This window comes from Myotis nattereri (assembly GCF_964212035.1).
Source record: "Myotis nattereri genome assembly, chromosome: 21".
NCBI classification, from domain to species: domain Eukaryota; kingdom Metazoa; phylum Chordata; class Mammalia; order Chiroptera; family Vespertilionidae; genus Myotis; species Myotis nattereri.
The window spans coordinates 1,805,707-1,818,396 of NC_138097.1; the positions used below are offsets into that span (position 1 = coordinate 1,805,707).

Below are 12,690 nucleotides of genomic sequence, written 5' to 3' on the forward strand. Positions count from 1 at the left end.
TGGTTCAGAGGTTACCACTCAAGCTCAGGCCACAATGATATTAAAATTTAGCCCTGGCCGGTGTGGCCCAATGGATAGAGCGCCGGCCTGCGGACTGAAAGGTCCCAGCTTTGATTCCCGGTCAGGGCACAGGCCCGGGTGGCGGGCTCGAACCCCAGTGGGGGGCGTGCAGGAGGCAGCCGGTCCGTGATTCTCTCTCATCATGGATGTTTCTCTCTCTCCTTCTCTGACATCAATAAAAAAAAAATATATTACATTAAAAAAATATATTCAAATGTATTTTGATATAACTTTAAATGCTTTGGGGATGTTCTTAATGGTTTAGGCAAAATGTAATAGGCTTGTGTAGGCCTGAAAACGAAATCTTGGCCGCCTTTGAATGTTTTCATTTCCTTTTGAAATTATTTTTTCTTTGAATTAAAAAAGAAACATTAAACATTTTCCTTGGACCCTATAGGATCATGGGCCCCGGGCTCTGTGCCCGCCCTGTCCTATGGAGCAGTAAGCCCCGAGTCAATAGAATCTTGCAAATTTTTAAAAAGATTGTTGCCACCCTAACTGCTTGGCTCAGTGGGTAGAGCGTCGGCCTGCGGACCCAAGGGTCCCGGGTTCGATTCTGGTCAAGGGCACGGACCTCGGTGGCAGGCTCCTCCCCGGCTGGACCCTGGTGGGGGTGCGTGCAGGCGGCAGCCCATCGATGGGTCTCTCTCTCTCTCTCTCTCTCTCTTCCGCTCGCTCTAAGAACCAATGGGAAAATATCCTCGGGTGAGAATTAACAACATCAACAAAGAAAACACTGCTTCCACGGCCTATCCATCCAACCGAACGCAACTCTGGCTCCGTTTCTTAAAAAGCCCAGCCCATCGATAAAACCACTGACATCACACGCCTGGACGTCAGAGATCTCAACCCGCCACTGAAGAACGGTTCCTTACACAAGGTCCCCCAAAAAGGCTCAAAAAAAAAAGAAAGTCACCACACAATCTAGATTTTCTTCCATATTTTATTTATATAGAAATACTTAAAAAATGAAGTAGCACCATGACTTAAGTTTTACCTTTATTATGTAGAACTTTAAATGTCAGAAAAATAAAACTCTTGATACAATTTCAAATCTTGTCTCAGCAAATATAATATTAGTATTTGACCATGAGGTTAAAGGCCCTTTATCATAAAATAAAATATACTTTGTGTTTTTTTTTTAAACTTTGCTCAGTAAAGTACATTTAAGCTCAAGTAACGTCACCTACATATACATAAACGAGTGGTAAACAAATGTATTAAAATAGAAATACTAAAACTATAGATAGTGGCGTAACAGATTCCCCGGAACGTTGCACTGCATTCTACTTATTACAAATGTGGTTAGAAAGCTTCGGCAGTCCCTTCCGACGTGTGTGTGTTTCCGTTTTGCTTGTGTTTTGTTTTTTGTTTTTTTTTCCTTGTAATAATATAGAATAAACTATGTTTTCTGTCACTGAATACAAAAATGCTGGGCGAAGTGGAGCGAGAAGATCCGTCCGAACCTATAAAAAACTCTCCATCCCAACAGAATACTGTTCGAAACGTGGCACGTGTGCACGGGTTTTATTGTCATCCCGTCACAGCGCCGTGATTATCAAAAGAATACAGTGTTTTGTTCTTCCGCCAGGAGGCCGTACTAAAAAATAAAAAAGATTTAACCCAGCTACAAAAAAGTTCACTGAACTTAAATTAAAATACTTGTAAACATCTTTGCAATATGAAATATAATTTTTCAAGTCAAAAAAGAATAAAATACTTCAATCTGTAGTAATTGCGATTTCTCTTTTAAAACTTTTAAACGTTTTTTTTTCTGGTTTTTCTTTTTTTTTTTAATATATAAGAGATATGTTACAGTTTTCTCTAACTTTCATAAAGCTGCAGTATGGGGGGGGAAGGGGGGAAGGGGGTGTCTCCGGAATTCCCGGCCCTTCTAGAACCTTCGGGAAGGACCCACGGCGTTCTAGAACCTTCGGGAAGGACCCACGGGGTTCTAGAACAGTCCGGGAAGGGCCCCCACGGGTGTTCTGGAACAAGCCTCGGTGGGAACCCAGCCACAGGGAGGGGGGACACACTAAACAGGCCACACATCCCATAGCACTACTATCATCAGCATCTTCCTCCTAATGAATGACTGTCCGTGGTTTTCCTACTTGAAGAAAATGGAGAAACGGGTGGGTTTTTGTTTGTTTTTTTCCTTCTTCTTCCTCCGGAAGCTTGCTACTAAGTACAGTGTACAAACTATCACTAGAAGGTCGCCGTTCCTATTATGTATAGAGCATGCATTTTCGGGTGCTTCGCAGGTGCGTCCCGAGCCGCAGGAATCTTTGCAGAAATCCTGGCAAGTCCCTTTGTTGGAAAAAGAAAAAAAAATGTAAAACTGTGCGGGTAATCCAGCTTCCCGGGCTCCTCTCTGACCTTGAGCGGGGCGGGGAGGAAGGTCCGGCACCCACCGGGCACCGCGGGGACCGGCGGGCGCCGGGGATGAGGTTGGAGACGCGGGGGCCCCCTCCCCGGGGTGCGCCCCGGCGCGCGCGCGCCGCGCTCAGGAGAAGATGCGAATGGCCTGGGTGACGGCGGCGTGGCACACCGGGCACTGCGGCTGGCTCTTCTCGCAGATGCGGTTGGCACACTCCATGCAGAACAGGTTGTGGCCGCAGGGCACGAGCGCGGCGATCACCTCGCTCTCGAAGCACACGGAGCAGTCGCGGCTGCCCTTGCGCCGCAGCCCGGACGAGGACGACGTGGAGGAGCTGGAGGACGCGCTGGAGGACGAGGACGAGCCCGAGCTGTCGGACGGCGGCAGGCCGGGCAGCTGCGCGCCCAGCCCGTTGGCGTAGGCCGCGTAGGCCAGGCCCCCTCCGCCCGGGTCGCTGCGCACCCGACGGGCCAGGTGGTGCTCGCCCGCCCCGGGGGCCAGGGGCAGGGGCGGGGACAGGCGCGGGCAGCCGGCGCCCGGGTGCAGCCGGCGTTGCACCAACAGCCCCAGGTTGGCGTTGGCGGGCGCGCCGGGGCCGGGGCCGCCCCCAGGGGGGAAGACCGCGGAGGAAGACGAGGCGGAGGAGGAGGAGGAGGCGGAGGAAGAGCAGGAGGAGGCCGCGGGCGCCCCGGGACCCCCGCCGGGCGAGCGCTCGAACGGCTGCGCCCAGAGCAGGGGCGCCCCGGGCGGGGGCGCGGGCGCGGGGTCGAAGGCGGGCGGCAGCTCCGCGCAGCCGTCGGGGGGAGAAGGCGCGGGGGGCTCCCCCGCGGCGTAGGCGTATCCGTTGCCGTTGTGGCTGTTGCTGCCGTTGTGCGCGAAGCTGAGAGCGGGGCTCGGGGGGCTGTAGTCGGCCAGGCGCGGGGTGGCGGCCGCGCTGCCGCCCCCGCCGGTCCCCCCGCCGCCGCCGAAATACGAGTCCGTGGAGGCGCTGCCGAGGGAGCTGGAGCTGTCGTTGCGGTAACTGGCGAAGGGCTTGCGGCCCGGGGTGGGCGTGATGCTGGGGGTGGGCTTGCTCCACAGGCTGCCCGGGCCGGCCCCGCCCGCCCCGTGGTGCAGGTCGAAGCCCACGTCGGTGCCGTTGGCGTGGAAGTCGTTGTCGTCCGTGAGCTCGATGATGCCGCCCGTGCGCAGGGCGATGTGCGCTTCGATCTCCTCGCGCGCGCGGTCCACGTTCTCGGGCATGCCCGTCACCTCGAACACGGGCTCCTTGTCGCGGCTGGGCGTCACGATGTACGTGTGCGTCTGCTGCTGGATGCGCTTGATCGTGGCGCCCTTGGGCCCCACCACCAGCCCCACCACGCGGTAGGGCACCCGCACCTGGATGGTGGTCTGGCCGGGCAGGCTGGGCGGGCCCGGCACGGCGCCGCCGCCGTTGAGCGCCGCGTTCTTGTTCCTGGAGGCGCGGATCAGGGAGAAGTGCTCGGCCGCCGAGATGATCTCCCTGCGGGCCATGGCCACGTCCTCCTTCCTCCCGGTCACAACGAAGACGGGCTCCTCCCCGCGCACCGGGGTCTTGATGTACGTGTTGGTCTTCGCCCGCAGCGCCTTGATTTTACAACCTGGGGGGGGGGGGGCAGGGGGGTCGGGACGGGGAGAGACAGACAGACAGACAGACACGCCCATTACCCCCGGGGATGAGCCAGGGGGACGCGGGACGGTCCGTGGTCCAGGACGGCGGCACGGCGGCAGGACCCCTCCGGCAGCGGCGGCACAAAAGGGGGCGGCTCCCGCCCGGACCCCGCGCGCCGGGAAGCGGGTTCCCCCCACAGCGAAGCGCTCGAGGAATAGCCCTCGCGCGGCCCGGCCCTTCCCTGGCGACTGCAGTCGCCCCGTAGCGAACCCCCGAATCCCAGCAAAGTCATCCGGGAAGGGAGATGCGTCCGGGCCCCCGCGGGGCGCGCCGTGCGCCCTGAAGACGCGGCGGAGGGGGTCGTGGGGAGACAGCCGGAGCCCGGGTCCCCCAGCGCTGGGGGGCGCGGGGGGTTCGCTGGGAAAGGGGGCCAGTCCCGGGGCCCATTGTTCCTCATCTGGGCTCCATTATGTTCTGCAGAAATGCAGAATCCGCCTCCATCCCCTGCTCTCCCTCCTCCTCCCCCTCCCAATGGACTGGCGAAGGCCCCCCTCCCCCAAGCATCGCCCATTGGAACTGCCTTTCCCGGGGGTCGGCGGGGCGGGGGGCGCCCGGGGAGGAGGCGGTGGTGTTAGCAGGCGCGGGGCATCCCGCCGTGGCCGCGGCGTGGGTCTGCGAGGCCGCCTGCCCGCACTTTCTTTGTCTGGGGCGCCGGCCCTCGGCGCGGCTCGCCCTCCCTCCCCGAGGCTCCCCGGGCGGCTCCGCGCGCCCCGGTGCCTCCCGCGCCCTCCCCGCGGGGCGGTGGCCGGACACCCCGGTCTCACCCGCCGGCTCCCCATCCTCGGCCGGACCCACCTTGCCTGCCCACGATCTCGGCGACGTGCTCCGAGCTGGGCACCGGCACGCACTCGGTCATGTTCACGCTCTTCTTGCGCGGCTCGCTGTCGTACAGAGAGGCGCCCTCGTCACTGTCCAGCCCCAGCAGCGACAGCTGGTCCAGCGCGAGCTGCAGGGCTCGCTGGTCATCCAGGGTCTCCCCGCCGCCGCCGCCGCCGCCGCCGCCGCCGCTGCCGTTGCGCTCCAGGTCCGCAAACAGCGAGCTGGGCATCGCCGGGCCGTGCGCGCCGCGCCCCCGCCGGCCTCGGCCCCGAAGCTGCGTCCACAAAGGCGGCCGGGGAAGCGGGGCGCTCAGGGCCGGGGAGGCCGGCCGGCTGCAGCGGGCTCCGCGGCTCCCCGCTCGGCGCCGGAAGGAGTGGGGCGCTCCGTGCGCGGCGCGTCCGGTGGCGGCTGCGGGAGCCCCCGCCTGGGTCCCCACCCCAGGGCTGCGGGCGGGCGGGCGGGGCGGGGGGCAGAGCTGGAGCGGCGGCCGCGCGCGCGCCCCCCCTGGGTGCCCGGCTGGCCGGACGCAGCGGCGAGAGAGGAGCAGAGCGAGCCGAGCGAGCGAGCGGGCGAGCGCCGGCGGCGTCCTTTCGGGGGCCCCTCCCCGGCTCCTCCGCTCCCTCCCGCCCGCCCGCCCTCACTCGGCGCGTTTTCCTTCTCCGCTCCCCGCCTCTGGACTGAGCCTCCGCGGCCAGACGGCTCCGGAGGGGAGCGAGGGGAGGCGCGACGTCACCGGCGGGCGCGGACACGACGATGCCGCTGACACTCTCGCTGCGGGAGGCGATTGGCGCGCGCCGGGCGGGGGGCGGGCGGAGCCGCGGGCTGGGCCGGCGGAGCGCGAGCGCCCCCAACCCTGCGCGCCGCAGCCCGGCCCCCTCCTCCTCCTCCTCCGCCTCCTCCTCCCGGCCGCCCCGCCCCCGCCGCCGCGAACGCCTCTCTTTGTTGTCTAATGCGGGACCCGCAGGCTCGGGACACTGGCCTGGACCTTCCAGCCGTGGCCCGTCCCTGTCCCCAGGTCCCCCCGCTCGCGCCCGAGCGAGAAAAGATCGCGCGTCCCCCGCTGATGACGGGCCGGCTCGGCTGGGAGCGCGGTCCCTACCAAGTCCCGTTAGCGCCCAGCAATAAGCCAGCCCCGCCCGGGACCGGAGGTGCGGCTGCGAGCGGGGCCTATTGTGCGATGAAAACGGCGGTGCGATGGGGAGGGGGGCCAAGAGGGGGCGCGCAGCAGGACTCGAGGTCCCGGTGCGCACGGGCCAAGCGGCCACGGGCGCGGGCTGTCCACCTGCGCGAAGGCGCACGCGACACAAAGGCATCCGCCCGGCCGCATCCCCACCCGCGCGCGCGCGCCCGCCCGCGGTTCCGTCCCCGTGGCCGGCGCTGCGCCCCAATCGTCCCGAAACTGTGCATCCGAAACCCCGAATCGGGCTGTATCGGGGGAGCCTGGCCGGCCGCCTCCGGAAGGCACTGTGCCCGGGTCCCGCACCCGCCCCGCGCGCCGGCCCGGACCCCGCGTGCCCTGCCCCTTGCGGGAACGCGGGCCACCGCGCCAGCGGGGGACGCGGGGTGCGCGCCCCATCCCTCCCCGCCTCGCGGTCGGGCCTGCGCAGTGCTCGCGAGGAGCGGCGGGTCCTTTAAGGCGGGCGCGGGGGAGCGCACAGCCCCGCCCTCCGCCCCGCCCCGAGGGGAGGCGTGCGCTCGCGGGGCCCCGCTCTTTGTGCGCTTCTCGGGGTGGGGGGGAGGGGGCAGCGGGGAGAGGGGGCGACGGGACCCGGGGACGGGGATCGCTCGCTGCGCCCCCTCCCGGCGGTCCCGGGGTCCGATCCTGGAGGGATGGAGAAGAAAGGAGGCTTTGAGGGGCGGGCCGGGGCCGGGGCCGGGGCGCTGCCGGGTCCCCTCTCCGCCCGGTCCCCCTCCGCGCCGGCCTGGAGGTGCCCGCGCGCGCGCCGCTCCTTTGTTCCTGCGCCGCTGCCGGGCTGGCTGCGCCCCCTGTGCCCGGTTTGCCAGTCGGAGACAATGAGGCCATGTGGCCGCGCGGTGGGACGGGCTCCCTCGAGGCCGCGTGGTGCCGCGGGGTGACCACGGGGCTGGAAGGCGGGCAGGGGGTTCCCCGAGTGCGCGCCCCTGGGCCAGGGAGGAGCGCCACGGGGCAGATGGACGACTGACAGCAGGTGACAGCGCCGCGTCCTCCGTGGACGGAGGAGCCAACGCCTTTCCTTTGCGGGAGACAAAGGTGCCCCCTCCGCGCCCGCGCGCCCGGCGCTGTCTCGGGGGAGAGGTGCTGACGGGCTCCTTGGGGACCTGCGGCCACCAGCCCCTATTTCCTGGGGATGTTTATGTCACCTCTGGTCCCCGATGTGGCCATATTATTATTATTTTTAATTAGCACGAGAGAGGTTTCCTAGGGGAGCCTGGCGTGTTTTTCTTCAAAGGGGATGTTCGGTGCGGGAGGGGGGGTGCGGGATGGGGGATCCAGTCCCCCCCAGAGAGCCACCCACCACCCAGAACCCAGATCTCCAGGACAGAATCTTAGTGTTTTTTAATATATTTTTTTTATTGATTTCGGAGAGGAAGGGAGAGAGAGATAGAAACATCAGTGATGAGAGAGAATCATGGACAGGCTGCCTCCTGCACGCCCCACACTGGGGATGGAGCCCGCAACCGGGGCAGGTGCCCTGACCTGACCGGGAATCGAACCCGTGACCCCCTGGTTCCCAGGTCGATGCTCAACCACTGAGCCACGCAGGCGGTGAATCTTTGTATTTTTTTGACCTGGTTTGTGGACTTAAGTTGAGAGTGAGGAGGGAGTGCCCTTGAGGGTTCTTGCGGGGTGGGGGGGCTCCCAGGAAGGGGTCCCGGCTGGATAAGGACAGCGGGAGGCTCAGCTCTGAGCCCTCCCTCCCTCCACTCCACTCAGCAGGGCCTGGAAGCCTGAGGCAGACAGGAAAACCCCCCTCCTCCCCTACCCCCCCCCCACCCCCCAAGGCCTCAGCATTTGCATCTTGCCAACCCAACAGGCTACTTTCTGGCCTCTGGGTTTCTAGGAATTTTAAAATATATATATTTTTATTAATTTCAGAGAGGAAGAGAGAAAGATCAATGACAGAGAATCACAGATCGGCTGCCTCCTGCACGCCCCACACTGGGGATCGAGCCCGCAACCCGGGCATGTGCCCTGGACCGGAACGGAACCCGGGACCCTTCAGTCCACAGGCCGACGCTCTGTCGACTGAGCCACACGGGTCAGGGCTTGTTTTTGTTTTGTTTTGTTTAAATATATTATTATTGATTTCAGGGAGGAAGGGAGAGGGAGAGAGAGACAGAAACATCAATGATGACAGAGAATCATAGATCGGCTGCCTCCTGCACGCAACCCAGGCATGTGCCCTGACTGGGAATCGAACCCGGGTCTCTTCAGTCCGCAGGCCGACGCTCTATCCACTGAGTCACACCATCCAGGGTCTGGTGCTGTTTTTAAACAGATAATACACCCGACCCAGAGCCTCTGGTTAGACTTTCCCAGGCTCCTTTAAGACCCTGGAATTTAACGACTTTTCCTGACACAGGACCCGTTCCCCAAGGACGTCCCCGATATGGCCATATTATTATTATTTATTTTTATTAGCACAAGAGAAGCTGACAGAGTGTAGTCTGGTCATTGAGAACTTCAGTTATCATAAAGTGAGAAACGGCAAAGCCGGCTGGCGTGGCCCAGGGGCTGAGCGTCCACCTAGGAACCCGGAGGTCACAGTTCGATTCCCGCTCAGGGCACATGCCCGGGTTGCGGGCTCCATCCCCAGTGGGGGGCGTGCAGGAGGCAGCCGGTCCATGATTCTCTCTCATCATGGATGTTTCTCTCTCTCTCTCTCTCTCTCTTTCTCTCTATCTCTCTCTCCTTTCCTCTCTGAAATCAATAATCCTATCTATACTAATAAAAGGGTAATATGCTAATTAGACCGGAGACCTTCTGGGAGACTTTCCAGACGTCCTTCCAGACAAAGCCATGGTGGTGGGGTCAAGGCAGAGGCGGTTAGGGGGTGATCAGGCCAGGAGGGGAGGGCAGTTGGGGACGGGCAGGCTGGTGGGGGGGGGGGGCAATTGGGGGCAAATAGGCTGGCAGTGGGGGGCAGTTGGGGGCAATCCAGCTGGTGGGGGGGGCAGTTGGGGGTGATCAGGCTGGCAAGGGGGGGCAGTTGGGGGTGATCAGGCTGGCAAGGGGGGGCAGTTGGGGGCGAGAAGGCCAGCAGGCAGGTGAGCTGTTAGGAGCCAGTGGTCCCGGATTGGGAGAGGGATGTTCGACTGCCGGTTTAGGCCCAATACCACAGGGACACCCCCCCCCCCCCGCACGAATTTCGTGCACCAGGCCACTAGTATAATAAAGGCGTAATATGCACATCAACCGAATGGTGGACTGACCAGTTGTTATGACGCGCACTGAACACCAGGGGGCTGACGCTCAATGCAGGAGCTGCCCCTGGTGGTCAGTGAGCTCCCACAGGGGGAGCGCCGCTCAGCCAGAAGCTGGGCTCACAGCTGGTGAGCACAGCTTCTCCCGCCTCCAGACAGTAAGGAGTGAGGGGTCCTGGACTGTGAGCTCCCAGAATGCAAGAGGGATGTCTGAGTACTGACGTAGGCCCCATCCCTTGGGGAATCGGGCCCAAGCCGGCAGGTGGACATCCCCCAAGGGGTCCTGAACCGGGGACCCCCACCCCCAGTGCACAAATCTCATGCACCGGGCCGCTATTAAAAATATGTTTAAAAAGAAAAGGCAAAAACCAGCGCAATTAACAAGACCACCTCACCCTCATTTCCAGGGGCCTTGCTCCCATCTTGCTCACTTTTGCTGAGTCAGTAGCTGGGAAAAGACACACATTCTCATGGAAAAAGGTGTCTGTCCGCTTTCAGTCAGGGCCATGCTGACGATGCAGAACGGAGCAAGGTGGGGCAGGGGCTGTCCCTCCCCTTGAACCAGCTCATGGCCCCGCCCAGTAGCACAGCGGGGGGGGGGGGGTGCCCAGAGAGTAGGGTCCTGGGAAGATGTCCCAGAGGTGGGACATTTCAGTGTGCTTTCCAAGAATGAGATGTAATAATTCATGGAGCCCGGTTGAGCACCGACCTAGGAAATCAATTAAAATATATATATACTAGAGGCCCGGTGCACAAAAATTTGTGCAAGAGTAGGTCTTCCTTCCCCCGGCTGCTGGCACCGGCTTCTCTCTGGCACCCGGGACCCGGGCTTCCCTCCGGCTGCCAGCAGGCACTTGGGACCTGGGCTTTGCTCCAGCCCCGGCTTTGTCTGGAATGACGTCTGGAATGACGCCCGGAAGGATGTCCGGTCTAGTTAGCATATTACCCTTTTATTATTATAGACTAGAGGCCCAGTGCACAAAATTCGTGCACTGGAGGAGGGAGGGGTCCCTCAGTCCAGCCTGCACCCTCTGCAATCCAGGCCCCCTTGGGGGATGTCCGACTGCCAGTTTAGGCCCCATCCCTGCGAGAAAGGGCCTAAACTGGCAGTCCGGCTTCCCTCTCTCAATCTGGGACCGCTGACTCCTAACCGCTCACCTGCCTGCCTGATCACCCCTAACCACTCACCTGCCTGCCTGATTGCCCCTAACCACTCACCTGCCTGCCCCATCGCCCCTAACCACTCACCTGCCTGCCTGATCACCCCTAACCACTTGCCGGCCTGCCCCATCGCCCCTAACCACTCACCTGCCTGCCTGATCGCCCCTAACCACTCACCTGCCTGCCCCATTGCCCCTAACCACTCACCTGCCTGCCTGATCGCCCCTAACCACTCACCTGCCTGCCTGCCTGATCACCCCTAACCACTCACCTGCCTTCCTGATCGCCCCCTAACTGGTCCCCTGCTGGCCTGGTCACCCCCTAACTATCCAGAAGGAAGTTGGACGTCCGGAAGATGTCCGGTCGACCCAGTCTAATTAGCATATTACCCTTTTATTAGTATAGAATATATATATATACAGGGCCCAGGGCAGGCCTCTAATACACACGATAACTTAAAAAGCATAAAGCAGCCGTTGGCGCTATGAACGGCCATGGCGATCGGCACTATCCTTAGCTCTGTTTTAAATGGGAAGATGTGGCGAGTGACCCTCTGTGTCACTGGACAGGATGGTCATGATGAGTTCTGGCCACAGTTCTCACCAGCAGCTTCCTCCCTCTATCTTCCCTCCCTCTCCCTCCCTTCTTCCTTCCCTGGCTACACAGCATATATTTTTAAAATATATTTTTATTGATTTCAGAGAGGAAGGCAGAGGGAGGGAGAGAGATGGAAACTTCAATGATGAGAGAGAATCATGGATGGGCTGCCTCCTGCACACCTCGAGCCCGCAACCCCGGGCATGTGCCCTGACCAGGAATCGAACCCGGGACCCTTCAGTCCGCAGGCCGACGCTCTATCCACTGAGCCACACCGGCCAGGGCTGGTGACACAGTACTGAGCCGCGCGCCTTGTGTGCCAGGCACTGCCCTGACCTGGGGCGCAGGGCCGTCCAGGCCAGTGAGTCGGGGAGTTTACAATCTGATGAGGAGACGGACCCCAATCACACACAGATAAGCCCCTCGTCACACCGGGACCCCTGCGCGGGCTGATAAGCAGGTGTTGATCTGTCCCTGCCTTTGATTTACGGTTTCCTGCCGGGACAGCGAGGAAGGCAGATGTGTTTCTTCCTAAAGCCAGGGAGGGGCCTGGCTGTCTGCGCCCACCGCCCCCATGGCTCACTAGCTCAGAGCTGCCAGCGCGGGGCAGGCTCCCTGCCCACGGAATCCTGTGAGCTGATTGCGTGACGTCGCCTCCAGACTTGAGTAAAACCAAGAGTTTCAGAGGCACGAAACCGTAAATCACAGTGGGGGGTTGAGCCCGGCCGGCGGGGCTCCGTGGCTCAGCGTCGACCTAGGACCCAGGAGGTCAGGGTTCGATTCCCGGTCAGGGCACAGGCCCGGGTTGCGGGTTCCATCCCCAGTGCGGGGCGTGCGGGAGGCAGCCGGTCCACGATTCTCTCTCATCATGGACGTTTCTCTCTGCCTCTCCCTTCCTCTCTGAAATCAATAAAAATATATTTTTTAAAAAATCCCAAGTTCACCCTCCCTCCAGAGCCAAAGGCAGACCCTGTCCGGCCCACCATTGGGGCTCCCGGGAGCATTGAACCCCCACCTGCCGGGGTGCTGCCTCCCATGGTGCCCCCCCTGTGAGCCGCTCCCCCCGCCCCACCCGGTCCCCCCCGCACCAGGAGGCAGATTCTGTGGTGTCAGCCCAGGAGCTGGCCTGGCCTTGGGCACAGCCCTGGCCTGGGGCAGGGGCAGGGGCAGGGCAGGCAGCGAGGGAAGGGGGCGTCTCCGTGGGCTCTGCCCTCTGTGCCAGCGGGGCCCGGGCAAGCACAAGGCCTGACTCAGCCCACATCCTCATCGGAGTCCCTGGTCACGTGTCTGTGGTCAGGGCCGCAGCCGCAGTGAGGGCGCGATGAACTGTGAGCCACTCAGATGACAACCCCTCTATTTCGTTTTTTGGGGGGGTGCGGGGCGTTTGTAGGATTTCCTTTTTTTAAAGAAATATATATATTTTTATTGATTTCAGAGAAAAGGGAGAGGGAGAGAGAGAAACATCTATGATGAGAGAGAATCACGGACTGGCCACCTCCTGCACGCCCCACACTGGGGATGGAGCCCGCAACCCGGGCCTGTGCCCTGACCGGGAATCGAACCCCGACCTCCTGGTTCC

At 61.6% G+C, this 12,690-nt stretch overlaps 1 protein-coding gene across 2 annotated transcripts; it reads right to left on the bottom strand.

Annotated features, from left to right (window-relative positions):
- Nucleotides 1–2,136: 2,136 nt before the first annotated feature.
- Nucleotides 2,137–5,309, bottom strand: MEX3B (mex-3 RNA binding family member B). 2 transcript variants are annotated; one of them, XR_013997310.1, is made up of 3 exons: nucleotides 4,926–5,309; nucleotides 2,475–4,059; nucleotides 2,137–2,370 (listed from the first exon to the last, which is right to left on the bottom strand). XR_013997310.1 is itself a non-coding variant. In XM_081114875.1 (2 exons), the coding sequence occupies exons 1-2, from the start codon at nucleotides 5,176–5,178 to the stop codon at nucleotides 2,567–2,569; spliced, it is 1,746 nt and encodes a 581-aa protein (XP_080971001.1). In that variant the 5' UTR covers nucleotides 5,179–5,309; the 3' UTR covers nucleotides 2,137–2,566. The 2 variants fall into 2 exon arrangements, 1 of the variants encoding a protein (XP_080971001.1); XM_081114875.1 differs by having other exon boundaries at nucleotides 2,137–4,059.
- Between the last annotated feature and the right edge of the window lie 7,381 nt (nucleotides 5,310–12,690).

What these genes read in the sequence shown, in the direction of transcription:
- MEX3B (XM_081114875.1), bottom strand. Translation starts at nt 5,178, where the DNA reads ATGCCCAGCTCGCTGTTTGCGGACCTGGAGCGCAACGGCAGCGGCGGC. An exon ending in CGAGATCGTGGGCAGGCAAG is followed by an intron (nt 4,060 to 4,925) that starts GTGGGTCCGGCC and finishes CCCCCCCCCCAG; the next exon opens with GTTGTAAAATCAAGGCGCTG.